Consider the following 22108-nt stretch of genomic DNA (forward strand, 5'->3'; position numbering starts at 1 on the left):
GCTTGCCTTGCATGCATGAGGCCCTGGGTTCGATTCCTCAGCACCACATAAGCAGAAAAAAAAAAAAAAAAAAGCTGGAAGTGGCACTGTGGCTCAAGTGGTAGAGCACTAGCCTTGAGCTGGAGCTGAGGGACAGCGCCCAGGCCTAGAGTTCAGGCCCCACGACCAGACCAAAAAAAAACCCTTTTCTGTGTGTGTGCATGCGTGCGTGTGTTTGTGTGTGCGCGTGGGTGTGTGCCCATATCAGACTCAAGGCCTGGGTGCTGTCTCTGAGCTTTTGTGCTCAAGGGTAGCACTCTTATCACTTGAGCCACAGCTCCACTTCTGGCTTTTTGCTAAGAGTTTTTGCTAAGAGTCTCATGGGCTTTTCTGCACGGGCTAGTTTTGGGGAAAATACTGTAGGATTTCAGCAGGCGGGGAGCCATCTGTTCTGGCTGCTTGCTACACAATTCGTTTAGTCATTCAACATGCTGTGGGTTTTTGCTGTGCTCTAGGCATGATGCTAGGCACTGGTTATTTCATTGAACCAAACAAGAGCCCCTTCACTGTTGGAGTATACAGTGTAAAAGTAAAGAGAGGCATTGTCATACAATTAACTAGATGACTTTTGTTATAATGGCACCTCATGAGATGTGTGTTGTAACTAAGTAGCTTCCTTGAATATAAGAATGGGGGACTGTGATCTGGTCAGAGAAGGCTTTCCCAAGGAAATCTTGAGCTTAAAATCGCACTCTGCATCATTTATTATAGCTGTGTGAGGATAGAACTTATTATGCATTTGATTTGTAGTATGTCCTCTTTGTCTAGCGGGACTTGTGGTGGGCACTTAATTGTTTATTCCATGAATGAAGTGACTGATTTAAATTCTAAACTGAAACTAACCGGGGATTTACAAGAGGAAGTAACTGGATCAAAGGACCTGTGTTAGCTCCTTTCCAGCAAGACTAAGAGGAGACCTTGTGTCACTGGGGAGAGGAGTTAGGACAGAGAAGAAGGCTGGGGCCAAACCCCAGGCCTAGGCTGCCTCAGGAAGGATTTCTGTCTTTCTCCAAAGTGTAATTGATTTTATTTTTGTGCCAGTCCTAGGGCTTGAACTCAGGACTTGGGCTGTCCCTGAGCTCTTTTGCTCAAGGCTAGCACTGTACCACTTGAGCTACAGCTCCACCTCCTGCTTTTTTGGTGGTTAATAGATCAGAGTCTCATGGATTTTCCTGCCTGGCCTGGCTTTGAACTGTGATCCTCAGATTTTAGCCTTCTGAGTAGCAAGGATTATAGGTGTGAGCCACCAGTGCCTGGCTAGAATTGATTTTAAACAGCAAGTATCATCTAATTTGTATTTTGGAGCGATTTCTCTTCTACTTTATAGAGGACAGACTGTGGTGCTGTGGGGCAAGATTGACTGCAGATAGGTAGAGAAGTTAACAGACTTCAGACAGACTACATGGATGGGTGGGCTAGTCTATAAGGTAGGAGCTCCAGAGGGGAAGTTGGCTATGCTGGAGGGAACATGAATTTGGTGTTTGTGATGCTGAGCTCATAGTGCCTTGTGAGTTGTGTCAGTGGCTGAAGGTACAGATCTGAGAATTGTTTGCATAGGTTTTGGAAGAAGTTCTGGATAGGAGTGAGATTGCCTAGGAAGAGAGAGAAGTGGACATGGGAGTTGGGACACTGCAGTAGTGGCTGACAGAAGAGGTTGGAACTGGGAAGGTTGCTGCTGAGGTAGTTGGAGGAGAACCAGAGGAGTGTGCAGGGCTGTGTGTGTAGCTTAGTGGTAAAATGCCCTGTATTGCAAAACCTTGAAAAGGCAGATGGGAGAGAAAGAACAGGGGAGTGTGATAGACTTCTGGAAGTCATTGAGAGCTAATGTTTGGAATGAGGAAGTAGTCTGCTTGTGTGGAGTTGGGAACAGGTACTGGAAAATTTGGAGATCTCCAGTGGAATGATCCGGGCAGAAACCAGATTGGAGTGGGTGGAGGTGGGGAAATGGGAACTCAGTGTCAGCATCTCTGGAGATGTGTGGCTGTGTGGGAAGAGAAGTCAGTACCTGTTTGGGAAGTCAAGGATGAAAAGAGGATTTCTTTGAAAACAAGACTTGAATTTTATTAATACATTATGAGCTACCAATTGAGAAAGAGAAGTCAAAATGAAGAGAGTGCCAGGCGCCGGTGGCTCACACCTTCCATCTTAGCTACTCAGGAGGCTGAGCTCTGAGGATCACCCTTACATTAGCATGGAAAACTTCCAAACTAACCCAAACCACATTTTCTCTAAGTTTCAAACATTTCTTTTCTTTTGTTTTCTTTTTTTTTTTGTCGGTCATGGGGCTTGAACTCTGGGCCTGGGCACTGTCCTTCAGCTCAAGGCGAGCACTCTACTTGAGCTATAGTACCACTTCCTTCTTTTGTTTTCTTTTAGCTCTTAAAATTCCACTCCATCTGATACATTTCCATTAATTTTATTTAAAACAGGTAAATTTATAATATAGTCCCAATTATTTTGTTTTCTGCAGTACTAGGAATAGAACCCAGGGCCTCAGACATATTGTTAAACCCCAGTTGGGTTTAACAATAATAAAGAAGCATAAAAGGAAATAATCTCAAATGTTCAAAAATGTTGCTTTGGATAGCACAGTTATGGGGTGATTTTTTTTGGCAGGTATTAAGTCTGTTTTCATATCTTAAGCTTTCTAGAAAGGATATATCCTATTTTTACTTTAAAAAATATTTTAGTGGGGCTCTGGTGCCTCACGCCTGAAATCTTGGCTACTCAGGAGGCTGAGATCTGAGGAATGCAGTTCAAAGCCAGCCTGGGCAAGAAAGGCTCTGAAACTCTTTTTTTTTTTTTTTTTGGGTCCAGTCGTGGGGCCTGAACTCTGGGCCTGGGCGCTGTCCCTCAGCTCTTCAGCTCAAGGCTAGTGCTCTACCACTTGAGCTACAGCGCCACTTCCGGCTTTTTTCTTTTTGCTTATGTGGTGCTGAGGAATCGAACCGAGGGCCTCAGGCATGCAAGGCAAGCGCTCTACCACTGAGCCACCTTCCCAGCCCACTCTTTTTTTTTTTTTGTCAGTCGTGGGGCTTGAACTCTGGGCCTGGGCGCTGTCCCTCAGCTCTGCAGCTCAAGGCGAGTACTCTACCACTTGAGCTACAGCGCCACTTCTGGTTTTCTGGTGGTTTATTGGAGATAGGAGTCTCACAGTCTCTCCTGCCCGGGCTGGCTTTAAACCGCGATCCTCAGATCTCAGCCTCCTGAGTAGCTAGGATTACAGGCGTGAGCCACCAGCGCCCGGCAAGGTTGTGAAACTCTTATCTCCAGTAAACCACTAGAAAACGGGAAGTGGCGCTATAGCTCAAGTTGTAGAACCCTAACCTTGAGCTGAAGAGCTCACCAGGCCCAGAATTCAAGTCCCAAGACTGACAAAAGAAAAAGAAAAAAAAGAAGAGAGCATCCGCACAAAGCCTGGAGGGTCACCAGTGCCTAGACCCGCTGGGTGACAATGAATGCCGTGCAACGCTCTAGCCATGGTGGTAGGAAGCAAGGTGTGAAGAAATGAGAGTAAAGGATGCGAGGGAGAGCAGAGTGAGTCAGGTGCTGGGTTTTCTGTAGGAACCTGATTTGGAGTTGTAGGGAAGATAAGTAGAAGAAAGCATGGAGGTCCTTTGTGCAGGAGGATGTTGGGATACTTGAATTTTAAAACATAGTACAGAAAGTAGGGACTGTGCAGGCAGGAGATGGACACTTAGGAAGTGGTGTTCAGCTTTCACTTGTGAAGGTGTCTTGAACCTGAGAGGGTTCTAGCCTTAGGAGCTCACTGAGGGCCCTGAACATGTTTTATGAGGTCTCTCTACTCTGCTGACCAAACCATACTGTCAGATATCACTGAATGCTGTTACCCTGTACCTTGATTTGACTTTACAAAATGTCAGAATAGAACTGAGGTGAGTTTTCCTCCAGCATGGGTTATTATGTTTTTTGAGATAGAGGTTGTCTAGCTCAGACTCTGGAGCCATGCTGCTTGCATTTAAATTTGTGTTCTCCTAGTTAAGAACCAAGTGATCTTGGGTAAGTTACTTTTCCTCCCCTCAGTTTTCTTGTCTGTGAGCTAAAGTGCCTAATACATAGGGTTGTTTGAGAATTTAAGAAACCCACATGAAGCACTTAGAACACTGTGCCACATTTTAGGTGCTCTGAAAGAGGTAGCAATGACCATCTTGGTTTTGGGATTCTGGGTACTGTTGTTTCATTGTTAAAGCACCAGAGGGCGACAAAGTCCTTCTTCAGCTTATTGTATTCCGCAGAAAGTATACTGCATGTATGAAGTCGTTTTCTTCTTTGAATCTCTAATTTATGCAAAGCGAAGTACTTTGTTTTTTTTCCTTTATCCCTCAGGCTTCTTCAAGACTTTCTTGTTTTGAGACTTGTTTTTTTAAGTTTTTACTTTTTTTGGTCTGTCCTGGGGCTTGAACTCTGGGCCTGGGCGCTGTCCCTCAGTTCTTCAGCTCAAAGCAAGCACTCTACCACTTGAGTCACAGCACTACTTCCGGTTTTCTGTTAGCTTACTGGAGATAAGAGTCTCATGAACTTTTCCTGCCCGGGCTGGCTTTGAACTGTGATCCTCAGATCTCAGCCTTCTTAATAGCTAGGATTATAGGCTTGAGCCACCGGTACCTGGCTTGTTTAAATTTTATTTGTAACATTTTCAGAAACTATTTTGTTTGGAGAAACACTTTGGAATAGATTGTGCCACCCACCTCTGTTCCCCAGAGGTGCCCACTGAGTTTTATCTTTTTCCTTTTCAGTACTTGAGATCAAGCCCAGGGCCTTGTATATATTAGGCAAGTGTTCTACCACTGAACTGCCCTGCCAATCCTTTTTTTTTTTTCCTGTAGTGCCAGTACTGGGGCTTTAACTCTCTTTTGTCTTTTTTATTCATGGCTGGTGTTCTACCATTTGAGCCACACCTCTACTTCCAGCTTTTTGCTGGTTCATTGGAGATAAAAGTCTCTCAGTCTTGTCTGCTGTGGCTGGCTACAAATTGAGATCCTTAGATCTCAGCCTCCTAGTAGTTAAGGATTGCGAGTATGAACCACCAGTGTCCATCAAACTTAATTTTAACTGGTTTTCTTGTAATATAATTTTAAATGCTGGGTTTTTATATTACTTATAGGAGTGACTTTGCTAGACATTATACAAGCAGCCTTAGAAGTAAGGTCTGTTGTGAGGGCATTGCATGTTTCAGCCTTGGCTTTTGTCTGAGAGTAATGAAGAACCACTGGAGTTACATTAGTAAAGCACAGGAGTACATCATTTGTGTTTCATGAAGTTCCATCTTGAAACATTGTGCAGAGAACATTACATGCCTTAGACTTGTTAGGGGAAGATTGTTACAGTCTAGGTGAGGTAGAGCAAGAAGCTGCCCTCATTCACCAACAATTCAAGAGGCAGGGGGGTGGGTGGAGAAGTGAAAACGAGGTGTCTGATAGGCTGGCTCTGTGGGAAAGACAGAGGCAAGAATGATTCTGTATTGGTGACATAGCAATGCCTGTACTTGAAGCAGAAGTCCAGTGGAAGAGAGAGAAGCTCTAGATCAGTTTACATGTCCAGTCTGTCTGAGCTTTGAAGAAATTTCAGTGGAGATCCAAGAACAGTTGGAATCTGGAGCTTCTGTTACTTGTAAACTTTGTCTCCTCCTATAGGTTACTTACCAGCTCAAGCCCCGGTTTTGTTTTCTTTTAAAGGATAGGGCGGGGGAAGGGGGAAATAATAATATCTACAGAGGATAAGTAACCTTTGATTATCACAACACCCAACAAAGGTTATCCCATTAGGGGACTGGTAAAGTGCTTTTCCTCCTTCAGAGGTCCAAAGATTCATGTTTCCTCTAGGCTTGCTGCTCTGAACAATTACAAGTAATACAGTGTCCTAAGGGAAATAACTACTTAAAAACCTGTCGTAGGTAGCTAACACTTCAAGCTGTCATAGCTGGCTTAGGGTTGTATTTATCACCCCAAACACCTTCACTTTGTCCAGGCACTGTGTATGTCCCCACTTACTGTTGACTTTCTCTCTCATTTAGAAAGCATGCACCTTCATCAAATCTAACCTTGATCCCAGCAACGTGGATTCCCTCTTCTATGCTGCCCAGTCCAGCCAGGCCCTCTCGGGATGTGAGGTGAGTCCAGGATCCTAAACAGGTACTTAATTTTCTGCCAAGCAAATCTTTTATGGGTAGGAATCCATCAGGGCTCTATGATGTAACTCTGTGAAAGAGAGCTTGCCTAACATGCCCAAGACTCTGGGTTGACCCCCCTGCCACAGCTAAACCAAAACCAAAGTGAGATTGTTTCATAGATTTGTTTTGTTTTGATTGGAGGGGGCTAACATACCGTGTATGATTTACTTTCCTTAAAAAAGCACTGGGAGGGCTGGGAAGGTGGCTCAGTGGTAGAGCGCTTGCCTTGCATGCCTGAGGCCCTGGGTTCGATTCCTCAGCACCACATAAGCAAAAAAAAAAAAGAAAGAAAAAAGCTGGAAGTGGCGCTGTGGCTCAAGTGGTAGAGCGCTAGCCTTGAGCTGAAGAGCTGAGGGACAGCGCCCAGGCCCAGAGTTCAGGCCCCACAACCGGACCCAAAAAAAAAAAAAAAAAGCAGTGGGATGCACCCCTTAATACTAGCTGCTCAGGAGGCTGAGATCTGAAAATCCAGATTTGAAGCCACCCAGGGAGACAAATTTCAGAGACTTTTATATCCAGTTAACCAGAAAAAAAGCTGGAAGTGGAGGCATGGCTCAAGTGGTGTAGTGCCAGCTTTGAGGGAAATTAGGAAGAGCATAAGGCCCTGAGGTTAAGTGTGCGTGCGTGCCCATGCATGCATGTGCACACACACACACACACACACACACACACACACACACACACACAAATTCATAGTTTGTTTTCCGGTTTCATTTTCTTTTTTTTTTTGTCGGTTGTGGGGCTTGAACTCTGGGCCTGGGCGCTGTCCCTCAGCTCTTCAGCTCAAGGCGAGCGCTCTACCACTTGAGCTACAGTGCCACTTCCGGTTTTCTGGTGGTTTATTGGAGATAGGAGTCTCACGGTCTTTCTTGCCCAGGCTGGCTTTGAACCGCGATCCTCAGATCTCAGCCTCCTGAGTAGCTAGGATTACAGGCGTGAGCCACCAGCGCCCGGCTCCGGTTTCATTTTCATGAGTTGTAAATAAGCTTTTCTTACATTTGTTACCTTTCTCCTGGTAGTCCTTGAGTTTTTTTTTTGTTGTTGTTGTTTGTTTTTTTGTTTTTTGTCGGTCATGGGGCTTGAACTCTGGGCTTGGGCACTGTCCCTGTGCTCTTCAGCTCAAGGCGAGTGCTCTATCACTTGGGCCACAGCACCACTTCCGGTTTTCTAGTGTTTTTTTTGGAGATAAGAGTTTCACGGACTTTGCTGCTTGGGCTGGCTTTGAACCATGATCCTCAGATCTCAGCCTCCTAAGTCTAAGTAGCTAGGATTTTTTTCTTTTTATCTCCTAACATTTAGAAGTTTGGCCTATGCCAAACTCTTTTAATCCCAACATTTGGGAGACTGAGGCAGGAGGATCATAAATTCAAGACTAAAATGGGCTATATAGTAAGATTCTGTCTCAAAAACAAATAAATATAATTTAAGAGCAAACGGTGCACCATAGATTTCTGAGTCATTTCACTGAACATAGGAGAACTACATAAGTAGACAAAAGTATTGTATTGACACTTTATGAACATTGAGTTGTGAGGCCTGGGGTTTAGAGAGTAAGTGAGCTGGTGCTATGTGGGAGTGACTGGTATGTCTGCCACCCATTTCTGAAACCTTTGTGCCTGCCAATGCTTTCCTAGATCTCTATTTCCAATGACACCAAAGAGCTGCTCCTGGCAGCAGTCAGTGAAGACTCTTCTGTTACCCAGATCTACCATGCAGTTGCAGCCCTCAGTGGCTTCGGCCTTCCTCTGGCATCACAGGAGGCACTCAGTGCCCTCACTGCTCGTCTCAGCAAGGAGGAGACTGTGCTGGCGTGAGTTATCACTTGGCAGGCTTCTTGGACTTCTTCTGCGGCGGGTACCACTCATTTGTTCAGCAGCCATTTCCTGGGCACCTACTGTGTGCCAGGGGTTTTGCTAGTCGTGGCTGACTTTGTATTGAATTAAACAGTGAGATCCCTGTCCTTGAGCTCACGTGGACAGTCTTCTGCAAGCTGCTCCAGCAGGAGGCAAGTGCGGAACCAGCATAATAAGCTCGCTGCCGAGTTGAGACATGCTCACCTGTTAGGGTGAGAGAGTGGGGGCAGGGTGACTAACCAAAGGAGGAGTTTGGGAGATGTTGGCAGTGGGGGCTCCATGAGGAGGGGCTTTCTGATGAAGTATGAGATAGGCATGTGGTGAATGTGTGATCAGGGGAAAAAATCATTCTTGGACCAGACTCTGCTCCTCTCAAAAGGTGTGGGGGAAGAAAAGAACCTTGGAGCAATTCCTATGATTACAAATGGGAATCTTGTTAACAAACTTAAAAGTGTTGGGCTTTTTTCACTTTTTTTAGTATTTTTGAGACAAAATAATATCCAAATACTATTATTTGATCCTGGTTAGCATTTCAAGATGTCACTGTTAGTGTCTTGATCTAATGCCACCTTCTTAAAAAAACAAAACCCAAACCAAAAGCTGGTTACTAGTTGTTTATGTCTGTAATCCTAGCCACTCAGGAGGATGAGATCTGAGAGAAAGTGTGAAATTCTTACCTCCAACTAACCACCAAAAACCCAGAAGTGGAGGTGTCATTCAAGTGCTAGAGAAGTAGCCTTGAGCACAAAAGCTCAGGGACAGTGCCCAGATCCTAATTTCAAGTTCTAGGACTGACACACACACAAAAAAAGGGCCGGGCGCTGGTGGCTCACGCCTGTAATCCTAGCTACTCAGGAGGCTGAGATCTGAGGATCGCAGTTCAAAGCCAGCCCGGGCAGGAGAGACCGTGAGACTCCTATCTCCAATAAACCACCAGAAAACCGGAAGTGGCACTGTAGCTCAAGTGGTAGAGCGCTTGCCTTGAGCTGAGGAGCTGAGGGACAGCGCCCAGGCCCAGAGTTCAGGCCCTACGACCAGACCCAAAAAAAAAAAAAAAAATCTATCTGGGGCTGGGAAGGTGGCTCAGTGGTAGAGCACTTGTCTTGCATGCATGAGGCCCTGGGTTTGATTCCTCCGCACACATAAGCAAAAAAGAAAAAAAAGTTGGAAGTGGCGCTGTGGCTCAAGTGGTAGAACACCAGCCTTGAGCTGAAGATCTGAGGGACAGCACCCAGGCCCAGAGTTCAGGCCCCACGATCAGACCAAAAAAAAAACAAAACAAAACAAAAACTATCTATCTGTCTTGGAATCAGGCTGATCTGGCTTTGAACATTAGCTGTGCTCCTTTCTTACTATATGACTTTGGTCAAGTTATTAACTTCTTTGGCCTCATCGTAAAAAGGGGACCAATAATCTTTACATTTTATTTAATTTATTTTTTGGGGGGGAGGGGTCCGGTCGTGGGGCCTGAACTCTGGGCTCTTCAACTCAAGGCTAGCTCTCTACCACTTGAGCCACAGTGCCACTTCCGGCTTTTTTTCTTTTTGCTTATGTGGTGCTGAAGAATCAAACCCAGGGCCTCAGGCATGCAAAGCAAGCACTCTACCATTGAGCCACCTTCCCAGCCCTACATTTTAGACTAGGTGTCAGGATTAAGAGAGATAATAAAGGGGCTGGGAAGGTGGCTTGGTGGTAAAGCGCTTGCCTTGCATGCCTGAGGCCCTAGGTTCGATTCCTCAGCACCATATAAGCAAAAAGAAAAAAGCCAGAAGTGGTGCTGTGGTAGAGCGCTAGCCTTGAGCTGAAGAGCTGAGGGATAGCGCCCAGGCCCAGAGTTCAGAGTTCAGGCCCCATGACCGGACCCCCCCCCAAAAAAAAAAAAAAAAAGATAATAAATAAGAAGAGTCTCATAGTGTCTTTTCTCAATGCCAAGTTAAAGATCTCTTCTCTTTTCTTCTCTTCTCTCTCTTCTCTTCTCTTCTTTTTCTTTTTTTTGGGTTGGTCGTGGGGCTTGAACTCTGGGCTTTGGTGCTGTCCCTGTGCTCTTCAGCTCAAAGGCCAGTGCTCTACTGCTTAAGCCACAGTGCCACTTCCGCTTTTCTAGTGGTTTATTGGAGATAACAGTCTCATGGACTTTCCTGCCCGGCTGGCTTTGAACCGTGATCCTCAGATCTCAGCCTCCTGAGTAGCTAGGATTATTGGCGTGAGCCACCGGCGCCCGGCTAAAGATTTCTTTTCTTATGTAGCCAGATATTTCCTTGGTTGTGATACAGTTATTTCTGAATTAGATTGTGAGTTTCATTTGCAGTGCTCATAGAGCCTGGCACATTGGATATGCCCACTAAAGTGTTAACAAAAAGCTGAGTGTGATCATGCATACCTATAATCCTAGCTACTCTTGAGGCCAAATCAGGAGAATCATAAGTTCATGGGTAGCTAGGCAAATGTTAGCAAGACCTTATCTCAGAACCAAAATAGAAACAAGGCCAGGGATGTAGCTCAAGTAAAGCATGAAGGCCTGAGTTCAGTCCCCTGTACCACAACACACATACAAAAGATAAAGGCTAGAGATAGAATTCTGTGTTTTTGTTTTTGTTTTTTGCTGTCTTCTACAAAGCTTACAGGTAAAAAGAACATATTCTTTGAATCAGAATGGTGTTTGGATCTAGACAATCTTACTCAGTTTCTCTGTTGTCCTTGTCCCAACTTCAGTGTTTTCACCTAAGACTAAGACCCACCTCAGAGTGTGATTGTCAAGCTAGCAGAATGCCTTTTATTTATTTATTTATTTATTTTGGTCTTGGGGCTTCAACTCTGGGCCTGGGTGCTGTTCCTGAGCTCTTCAGCTAAAGGCTAGTGCTCTATCACTTGAGCTACAGCGCCACTTCCAATTTTCTGGTGGTTAATTGGAGATGAGAATCTCATGGACTTTCCTACCCAGGCTGGGTTTGAACCTCGATCCTCAGATCTCAGCCTCCTGAGTAGCTAGGATTACAGGCATGAGCCACCAGTGACAGACTGCCTTTAATTTATTATTATTTTTTTGGTCGTGGGGCTTGAACTCTGGGCCTGGGCGCTGTCACTGAGCTCTTCAGCTCAAGGCTAATGCTCTACCACTTGAGCCACAGCACTACTTCAGTTTTCTGGTGGTTAATTAGAGTTGAGAGTCTCACAGTCTTTCCTGCCCAAGCTAGCTTTGAACCACAATCCTCAGATCTTAGCCTCCTGAGTAATTAGGATTAAAGGCCTGAGCTACCATCACCTGGCTTTTCTTTTTATTATTTATTTATTTTTTGGATCAGGTCGTGGGGCCTGAACTCTGGGCCTGGGCGCTGTCCCTCAGCTCTTTAGCTCAAGGCTAGCGCTCTACCACTTGAGCCACAGTGCCACTTCCAGCTTTTTTTTTCTTTTTGCTTATGTGGTGCTGAGGAATCAAACCCAGGGCCTTGTGCATGCAAGGCAAGCACTCTACCACTGAGCCACCTTCCCAGCCCTACCTTTTCTTTTTATACTGCCCCATTTAGGGAAATCTGATGTAAATTAGAGCTGTGGTAATGGGCTTTCTATGTTTAAGGAATTATTCTAGGAAGTATATATTCTCTTAAAAATATTTATAGGTATAAGTCATCTGAAAAGATGTCATTTCATGGGGCTGAGAATGTGGGGCTTAGTGGTAGAGTGCTTACCTAGCATGCATGAATCCCTGGGTTTGATTCCTCAGTACCACATAAACAGAAAAAGCCGGAAGTGACGCTGTGGCTCAAGTGGTAGAGAGCTAGCCTTGAGCTGAAGAGCTGAGGGACAGCACCCAGGCCCAGAGTTTAAGCTCCATGACTGACCAAAAAGAAAAGAAAAAATACTAACAAAGCAAAGCTAGCACCAGATATAGTACTCCAGAGAGAAGGAATTTGCCTGCTTGAGAATAAGTAATTGAAGCCAGTGATGAAACTTCTCTTAACTAAATGGATTAATTTCATTGTAAACTTTCAGAGGTTGTTACCTGCATGATACTCTGTTCCAAAGAATAGAAAAATAGTATCTTAATTGAAAAGGTCTTTTAAAGCTATCTTAACAGCCTTTACTGAGCTCAGCATTTATCTTGGGCAGATGTGGGTTTTTTTTTGTCTTGTTTGGAAACTCATGTTTCATTTTCTCAAGTACATTATAACATTATAACTCCCATAGGAGTCATTGAATGCTCATGGGGCTTCTTTCTTTATGCATTGTAACTGCTCTGTTTTCCGACTTGTCATCTCAATGCAATTAGTTTTCCAGGAGGGAATCTAAATTGGTATGATCTTGTAAGCAGACAAATTCTTACTCTGTGTTTCCTAACACATGGACTTGATAACTAGTGTTTTACACAAGGGCCCAGTCATCTCTTAGGAATTCAGGATCCATTCTGGGCTTGGGCAGTTGTCAATTTCACCACCAGGGGGCCTCAGCTTTCCTCATTCCATTCAGAAGCATGGTATATATTTTCTGAATTATCTAACTAGAGAATAGAATTGAATAAAAAATGTTATATACTCATGCTTATCACATTTCATTTTAAAAAGATTATCTTACAGAAATACACTTTTTTTTTTTTTTTTTGCCTGCCTGGGGCTTGAACTCAGGGCCTGGATGCTGTCCCTGAGCCTCTCTGTGCCCAAGGCTAGCACTTTATTACTTAAGCCATAGTGCCACTTCCGGCTTTTTCTGTGTAGTTTATTGGAGATAAGAGTCTCACGAACTTTCCTGCCCAGGCTGGCTTTGAACTGTGATCCTCAGATGTCAGCCTCGTGAGTAGCTAGGATGATAGGCGTAAACCACAGGCACCCAGCCAGAAATACACTGTTAAGTGCATAAAAAAATATAAATAAACCATGAAAAAGAATTTCAGTATTGATATCTGCTATAATATGGATAAGCCATGAGCCAGCCTCAGGAACATGTTAAAGAACACATAAGAGGTCTCCTGTTGGGGGTTGGAGGTATGATTCGGTGGTAAAGCTCTTTCTAAACATGTATGGGACCCTGAGTTTGATCCCCAGCACCTCACCCAATCCATTTGTATCCATCTACCTGTGGCTGTCCAGAACAGATAAATTCATGGAGACAGAACATAGGTTGTTGATCACACGTGACACTGTGACAGGGTAGGGAGGGCAGAATGAGAAGAAACTGTGGAATGGCTGCAGGCTCTTATTTTGAACTGATGAAAGTGTTTGGATCTAGACAGAGGTTGTGATTGTAGAAAGTTGTGAATGAAGTAAGTGCCATTTTAGAGTGAATTTACTTTAAAATGGTTGGTGTAGCTGGGCACTGGTGGCTCATACTTATAATCCTAGCTACTCAGGAGGCTGACATCTGAGGATTGTGGTTCAAAGCCAGCCCAGGCAGTAAAGTCTGTGAGTCTCTTATCTCTAATTAACTACCAGAAAAAAACTGGAAGTGGTCTAGCCTTGAACTGAAGAGCTTAGGCCCAGCATTCAAGCCCCATGACAGACCAAAAAAGGGGGGGATGGTGGTATTGTATGAAAATTTCAATTCCATAAATTAATCATAATCTGATAACATTGTAAGACCCAAATAAAAATATTTATCAAGGGCTGGGAATGTGACTTAGTGGTAGAATGTTTGCCTAGCATGCATGAATCCCTGGGTTCGATTACTCAGTACCACATCCACAGAAAAAGCCAGAAGTGGCTCTGTGGTTCAAGTGGTAGAGTGCTAGCTTTGAGTAAAACAAGCTCAGGGACAGTGCCCAGGTCCTGAGTTCAAGCCCTGGGACTGGAAAAACAATGTTTATCAACTGGAGACTGATATGTTTGGGCAATGCAATACTATGCCATTGTTGGTAAGAATGAAATAATCTTTATATGTGTATTTATGAGGAAAAATGTATGAATAGACTGAGCCAAATCTTTGGTTCTGCCCCTCTTTATTGATTGCATAGTGATGAGTGACTTGTAGGTCTCCTGGTAGAATAGTGGTAGCGGGAATGTTAGCCACTCAGCATATGTTCACTGAGTGCTTTCCATGTGTATTGCTCTGGTTTTAGAGAGAGAGCTCCAGGTTCTACCTGGCAGTCCACAGATGTAGATACAATATATCTTTGGTCTTAAGAAAGCAAAATAGAAGATTGACAGGCAGCAAGCTTTGGCCTAGCTTAGCACCTTGTACAATGCACAGTTGCCAGATACATTTATAACTTTAACTGAGTTTTAGTCTCAGTATTCTATTCTTTACCTTGCAGAACTGTCCAGGCTCTACAGACAGCATCTTACCTGTCCCAGCAGGCTGACCTGAGGAATATTGTGGAGGAGATTGAGGTATGAATATGTTTTACTAGAGAGTATCCCAATTCCTGTCTTTGGTACCATTTAGGAGTGTCCTGTAATAGACACACCTGTTTGGTTACAGCAATTATATTTCTTTTCATATCCATGGCATCCTTGTGTTCTTTGTAGGAGAGCAGTATGCCTGTGGGAATATAATTGCATCAAATTAGGCAACAAATCATTTTTCTTGTTTGAGCTAATAGTCTAGAAGGTTTAGAGATGAATGGTCCTATGATTCAAATACTTCTTTGTAATCTTAGGCAAGGTGTTCAGTGGCTCTGAGCATCAGTGGTTATAGAAACAAGTGAGGTTCTAAAGAGTCTAATATATAATAGGTGCTCAGTGAATGGCCATAGCAAAGATAGTGTTTTTTGTTTGTTTTATGCTGGTACTGGGGTTGAACTCAGGCCTTCATGCTCTTGCTTAAATGTTTCATTCATGGCTGACACTCCTTGAGCCATATTAATCTGGCATTTTTGCTGATTAATTAGAAATAGAGTCCCTTGGACTTTTCTTCCCAGGCAGGCTGTGAACCACAATCCTATGAGTTTCAACCTCTTGAGTAGCTAGGCTTACAGATGTGAGCCACTTAATATGCCTGGCTTGTTTGGTTTTGAGATAAGGTATCACTACATAGCCTAGGCTTTCCTTGAACTCACGGTCCTCTTGCCTCCATCCCTAAGTACTGAGAGCACAGCTGTGTACCACCATGCCCAGCTCACTGTGGTTATTACTATTGCTCTGTCCTTTGCCCAAGACCTCCTGCTCCTTGGGGCTAACCTCATGGCAGAGGCAACAGGCAGTGCTGACACTGTCATCAACGGATGATGGTCAGGAGAGCAGTATGTCTCTTCTCATCTTGTAGAGAATTGGCTAAAAAGGGAAGTGCAGTGCTTGGTAGATTGTATCTGAATGTCTTACATCAATGTTGAGATGCTTCCTTAGAGTTCTGCAGCCAGGTCTCCTGTCCTGCCCAGAGTAGATAGTGCTTCAGTGCCATGACTTCTGGACTTGGGCAAGACTGCCGGGGTCTAGAGAGGTTGACCTCCCAATGGTGAAGGAACTGCTTCTTGTATGTCTAAGCATCTTTATTGAAAAAGTATGAAGTGACTGAGATGTTTTTCAGATTTAGAGTGAGAGGGCTTTGTATACCTCATTTCTGTGCCACTTGACTTCCAACATGCTTCCATTTTGCTGTGACAGGACCTTGTTGCTCGCCTGGATGAACTGGGGGGCGTGTATCTGCAGTTTGAAGAAGGACTGGAAACCACAGCACTGTTTGTTGCTGCTACCTACAAGCTCATGGACCACGTGGGGACAGAACCATCCATTAAGGAGGTGCCTGTCTAACACTTCTGTTGTGTGAAACCCAAAGGCGACGTCAGCTTTATCTGCTCAGAGTAGCTGTTTTCAATGAGGAATGTTCAGATGACATTGGGTGTTGTTATTTAGTGTTAGGTATTGTGAATACAGAAAGATGTAATGCCTTAAGTTGTCAAGCCAGCTTTAAATGGGGGACATGCATGTTGAGATCATGGCAAGAAGGCCAAGTGTATTATACTTGTCTCATCTCCCTTTACCTCCTGACAGCCCTTCCTGCTTGTCTGGTGAATGCTTTCCCCTTTGGTGGTCCTGCAGATCCTCTTTCTGAGAACTACCCTGGACTTCAAAACTGCCTGTTCACTGGGCGCTGTGGCTCACGCCTGTCATCCTAGCTACTCAGGAGGCTGAGCTGAGGATTGCGGTTCAAAGCCTGTCCAGGCAGGAAAGTCCGTGAGTCTCTTATCTCCAATTAAGCATCAGAAAACTTTGAGCTCTGTGGCTCAAAGTGGTAGAGCACTAGCCTTGAGCAGAAGAGCTCAGGGATAGCACCCAGGCCCCGGCCCCACAACCAAAAAGCTCAAAACAAAAACTTGCCTGTTCACCTTTCCCTTCATCCTCAGCAGTGGCTAAATTTCAGTTGATGTCAGCTGATTGACACAATTCCCTGAAAGATTGTGTCTACTGCCAACCCACCAACTGTGAATTCTTTCTTTGGTTTTTTTTTTTTCAATTTTGAGAGGAGATTGTTAATCTGAACATCCCCCCCCCCCCCCCCCCGCCCAAATTTTTAAAAAAATTTGTGTAGGAAGGCTTCTTCATATACCTTGTGTGAAGTTACCAACCCTCGATCTAGTACTTAAATACAAACTGCTATTATTTAACTTTTCAGAAAAGAAGTTTGGGTTCAAAGTTAGGTTTCGTTTTTTGTTTGTTTTGTTTTTGTCTTCTTGGTGGTACTGCAGTCTCTCAGGTCTGAGTTCAGGGTTGCAGGCTTGCTTGACCAGCATTTTACCACTGAATCGGTCATGCCTCCTTTGCTTTTTGCTCATTATTTTGGAGATGGAGTCTAGTGAACTTTTCTTTCCAAGGTTGGCTTCAAACTGCTATCCTCAGACCTCAGTCTTCTGAGGATTATAGGTGTTAGTAGCTAACACCTGGTTAGGAATTCATTTCTTTCATACATTACTAATTTTGTGGAAAGTTTCTTTAAATAGTAAATGACTGTCCTGGAGAATTTGAACTAATTGTATATTTTTTCCAGAGGATATGATCTAATCATTTATTTGTACATCTTTCATTTTTAAATGTGTCTTTTCCTTCAGCTTGTGTGTAGGCAGACTAGAAATATCAAACTGTCTCTTAATGTCTGTGATGGATAAAAATGTGGGAATTCAGAGTCTTATTGTACTAATTATTTGGGTTTCTTCTATATACAATTCATTTCTAGGTGAATTAGTAATACTCAACCTATAAAACTTAAAACTTTTTTACTTTATTACCAGGCTGTTACTAACTAGGTATTTGGCTGGAGTAATTTTACTGTCACTGCTTTTGAGCAGTCACCTGTTTTCACATGTCAACAGCATAGTGATGAAAAAATGTAATTGGTACAATTATGGAAAATTATTTCATGTCAGCTGTGAATAACACTGTCATGAACAAGGGAGCTCTTTTGTTAGCAGGTAGATTTTAAAAAATCACAGCTGATTGAAGTGGAAAAACGTTTTCTCCTAAGCAAACAACCTCCAGAATTTTAATAATGCCTTTTAGGTTTCACTTGTTTTTAAAATTGCCTTTAGTTTTCTTCTCTAAGCCACCTATTACGTCTTAATGGAGAGTTATTTTAGTTCCTTTCTACTGTACGTTTAAGCTGTAAAGTTTGGTCTTATAAATGGAAATTTTGCCCCAATTTACTACTTAGAGGTAGGTTAGGAGGAAAGGTAGTTTTACATAAGGACTGGAGATCAGGAAGAACAGAATATGGCAGGACCTCGGAGATAAACTTAGAATTGAATTTTCCTCTTGTTATATTTCTTTTCTCTTTCTGCTAGAACTTGTGGCAGTTACTTAATGTTTTAGCCTCAGTTTCCTCATTTGAGTAACCTTCATAATACTGATCTTGCAGGATTTGGGAAATATTGCCAGTATTAGCCTTTCAGGAGAGGTGTTTTATCCTGATGCCTGGCACATAGATGTGTCTAACATGGTTACTGTTTCATTCATTTTATAATATGCTTGCACACCTCAGTACTTATCTGAAGTACCTTGTGTTTAAATAGCAAGCATTCGCCGGGCGCTGGTGGCTCATGCCTGTAATCCTAGTTACTCAGGAGGCTGAGATCTGAGGATCGTGGTTCAAAGCCAGCCCGGGCAGGAGAGACCGTGAGACTCTTATCTCCAATAAACCACCAGAAAACCGGAAGTGGTGCTGTAGCTCAAGTGGTAGAGCGTTCGCCTTGAGCTGAAGAGCTGAAGGACAGCGCCCAGGCCCAGAGATCAAGCCCCACGGCTGACCCAAAAAAAAAAAAAAATAGCAAGCATTCATTACAATGTGCACTTAACAAATGAATGCATGAATTTCAGTATAACAGGAGGTAGGAAAACAAAATCTCAATGCAGGTTTCAAGTTTAAATGCAGCATATTTGTTCTTCCCACTCTACCAGGTAATGGTGTGAGCTGTTCAGTGAGATCACCTGATACCAGGAAGTTTTGAACCAGTGAGGAGAAAGGGAGGGGGTTCACTTCCACCTGGTTGAGCTGCAGGGGGAGATCTGAGCTGATTCTCTTGTCTTTCAGGATCAGGTCATCCAGCTAATGAACACTATCTTCAGCAAGAAGAACTTCGAGTCACTCTCAGAAGCCTTCAGTGTGGCATCTGCTGCTGCTGCACTGTCCCAGAATCGCTACCACATGCCAGTTGTGGTTGTGCCGGAGAGCTCTGCTTCTGATGCCCATGAGCAGGCTATCCTGAGGGTACGGCCTCCATGCCTCTATGATGTGACACTGTGATGCTAGTTTCTAGTGCAAGGCTTTCAGAAATCTGAAGGCTATAGTATGCATTCACAAGTGGTCCTGTGAGGACATACCCATAAGTTTAAGGCAAGCTTATTTTCCTTAGCCTGTTATAGGGACATGACCATTAGAGACTAGGCATAGAACTCTTCAAATCTATTAAAAAGCAAAACCAACAAAACCCCCACTTTTTCCTAGAGGATTCTCAGTAGCACAGGCTTTCAGTAAATTAAACGTAAGAAAGTCTCATTTCTGGCTCTACAACTCCAGATGTAGAAAGAACTCTTACTTCTAAAATGCATTTCTGCGGAGGATATAGCTCAGTGGTAGAGTACTTGCCTAGCATGTGCTAGGCCCTGATTCAGTCACTGACATCATCATCATCTTAAATACATTTCCTTGTGTCAAAACTCTCCAAATACATTGTTTTAAGACAGCTGTTTTGAATCCTGATTTGTTGCTTATATTTGTTAAGGGGAAATCTTTTCCTCCCTGGTGTTGATTATCATTTTGGTTCTTCGTAACACAACTCTGCTTCCCTCAGAGATGAGCATAGACTTCTCTTTTGTGTTAACTCATTGAACAAAGCAAGTATACAAATCTTGTATACATGTCTAGCGGTTTTGCCTCAAATGAAATGAGTTGTAGCTATTGTTTACAAATCACTGATAAGATCACCATAAAGAATTTGCATTTATTTATACTAAAATTTTGGGACCATAGGACAGTTCTATGTGTCCTATAACTTCTGTTTTGGTGGCCCTTGCAGATACCCTACTGAGAAAGTATCTTGTGCTTCAGAATTGCCTGTCTCCTGCATACAGTTCATATTTCACAAAGACCGAGATGAGAAATAACCACATTAATGTAATATACTGTGAATCACAGAGCAGCTAAGAAAATAAAATGGGAAAAGGATTGGCTCTGAAGCTGAAGAAGAGCTGGCATTTAACTGGCCGCATTTAACTGACCTTTGCCAGTCCTGACCTCTCCTAGCTTCATTTTCTTTATCTGCAAAGTCAGTATTATGTAGGTGGGAGGTTTTATGTAAAGACTCATGTATCACTCATATGTTAACTTTCAACAAATGATAGTTACTAAGGTTACCCATATTTCTTCACTTTTCCCATTGCTAATCCCTTCCAAAAATACTATACTAGAGTTGATTAGACCAGGAGATTAGAAAGAAGGAAATATGTAAGCCAGGCATGGGGCTTACATCTGTAATCTCAGCACTTAGGAAGCTGAGGCAGGAGAATCAGTGTTCAAAAGCCAGCATGGACTAAAGAGAGAAACCTTGTCTAAAAATATATATAAGGGGAGAGAACAGAGACCAGTAATTTTTTTCCCCCCTTGGTTTCTGATCTTTGAAGACTGAAATAATTTGGCAAGGTCATATTTTGGATCCTTTCAGCTCTTGCATTCTATAATCTTGCATTTCTAATCAAATTGTATTTTTCCTATATCTGATCTCTGATGGGCAGCAGACCTGTGTTTGGTAGAGCTTGCTTCCTATTGATAATGTACCCCCGAGACTAACCTCTACTCCCTATTTTGTTGCTAATTATTATTTTATTTATTTGTTTCCTTATTTATTTATTTCCAGTTGCAAGTTACCAATGTTCTGTCACAGCCCCTGACTCAGGCCACTGTGAAGCTAGAACATGCCAAATCTGTTGCTTCCAGATCCATTGTCCTCCAGAAGACATCTTTCACTCCTGCAGGGTGAGTCTTATGCATAAGTTGTGTGCAGCACATTCTGCTATGTATTATGAAAGTTAGCCTGCATTCAGTATAACAGTTAATAGTGTATTACCGAGATGATAAAACTAAATTTGCCCAAATTTGGTAGAAAATACTGCAGTACAATGTAAGAAAAGGATTTCTAAAACAGTTTTGGTTTGTATTTTTCCTTCTTTGTCTATTTCTAGTTCACCTGTCTTGTCATTATAAGTGATTGTTTAAAAATTGAATATCTAATGTTTTGTCCAGTGCATGAGTATGGAGAGAAAAAAAATCAGAAAAGTACAAAAGAGAAAATATGTTACCCATTCTGTCCCCTTGAGATAACCACTAGTAAGGTTTTTACAGTCTTTTTGTTGTTGTTCAGTCTTTTTATTATACATATAGATAAATTATTATGTTTTTGTTTTTGTATGTGTGTGTGCTGCTTCTGGGGCTTGAACTCAGGGACTGGAGCTGTCCCTGAGCTTTTTTACTCAGGGCTAGTGCTCTACCACTTGAGCCATAGCTCCATTTCCAGTTTTTTGGTGGTTAATTGGAGAGAATCTCACAGGCTTTGAACTGTGATCCTCAGATCTCCACCTATTGAGTAGCTAGGATTACAGATGGAAGCTACTGGTACCTGGCCTAGACACATTTTAAGAAAATTAAATTGTGATTATACTCTGAATATAACAATATGTCAGGGGGCTGGGAAGGTGGCTCAGTGGTAGAGCACTTGCCTTGCATGCCTGAGGCCCTGGGTTCGATTCCTCAGCACCACATAAGCAAAAAGAAAAAAGCCGGAAGTGGTACGGTGGCTCAAGTGATAGAGTGCTAGCCTTGAGCTGAAGAGCTGAGGGACAGCGCCCAGTCCTCGAGTTCAGGCCCCACGACCAGACAAAAACAAAAACCAATATGTCAGAACATTTTTCCAAAGAATTAAGTATTTTTTGACCATCAATTTTAGCTACTGTATATTAAAACTGCTATCTAGACTTTTTAAAAATTAAGGGTCTGTTTTTATATGAAATTTTGTTAAGTTTCAAATTAGTAGGTTGAGATCAGGAAATAAGAATGTTAGAGAGTACACAAGACAATTTGTTCAAAATGAACTTTACAACTAGGGAGGGATTGAGGGGAGGAAAAGTGGAGAAAAATGAAGGAGGGGGTAACAGTGTTCAATAAGAAATTAGTCACTACCATATATCTGTAACTATAACCCCTCTGAACATCACCTTGACAATAAAATTAAATTAATGTTAAAAAGAAAATTTCTTCTGCAGTCAGACTCAGAGAGTATTTTTAGCCATGATTAGTGAAACGGTAAAAGACATTGGGATTTCTCTCTATATAGTTAGAGATAAGAATTCTCTACTTTGTTTCCCGTTTAAAAATTTTTGTTGTTGTTGGTCATGGGGCTTGAACTCTGGGCCTGAGTGCTGTCCCTCAGCTCAAGGCTAGCGTTCTACCATTTGAGTTACAGTGCCACTTCCCGTTTTCTGGTGGTTTACTGGAGATAAGAGTTTCACGGCCTTTCCTGCCCAGGCTGGCTTTGAACAACAATCCTCAGATCTCAGCCTCCTAAGTAGCCAGGATTACAGGCGTGAGGCACCAGAGCCCCACTAAAATATTTTTTTAA

At 43.0% G+C, this 22108-nt stretch overlaps 1 protein-coding gene across 2 annotated transcripts in view; it reads left to right on the plus strand.

Annotated features, from left to right (window-relative positions):
* Rpn2 (ribophorin II) overlaps positions 1-22108 on the plus strand; it is a 55962-nt gene that overhangs the window by 6406 nt on the left and 27448 nt on the right. For both annotated transcript variants that reach the window (XM_042694422.1, XM_042694423.1), the window contains exons 3-8: positions 6074-6169; positions 7864-8039; positions 14324-14399; positions 15612-15746; positions 18529-18705; positions 20351-20469. In XM_042694422.1, coding sequence (XP_042550356.1) covers positions 6074-6169; positions 7864-8039; positions 14324-14399; positions 15612-15746; positions 18529-18705; positions 20351-20469 — 779 coding nt within the window. The remainder of the gene's footprint in view (positions 1-6073; positions 6170-7863; positions 8040-14323; positions 14400-15611; positions 15747-18528; positions 18706-20350; positions 20470-22108) is intronic.

The sequence above is a fragment of the Dipodomys spectabilis genome, unplaced genomic scaffold, assembly GCF_019054845.1.
Source record: "Dipodomys spectabilis isolate Male_0828 unplaced genomic scaffold, ASM1905484v1 ptg000175l, whole genome shotgun sequence".
In the NCBI taxonomy this organism is placed as follows: domain Eukaryota; kingdom Metazoa; phylum Chordata; class Mammalia; order Rodentia; family Heteromyidae; genus Dipodomys; species Dipodomys spectabilis.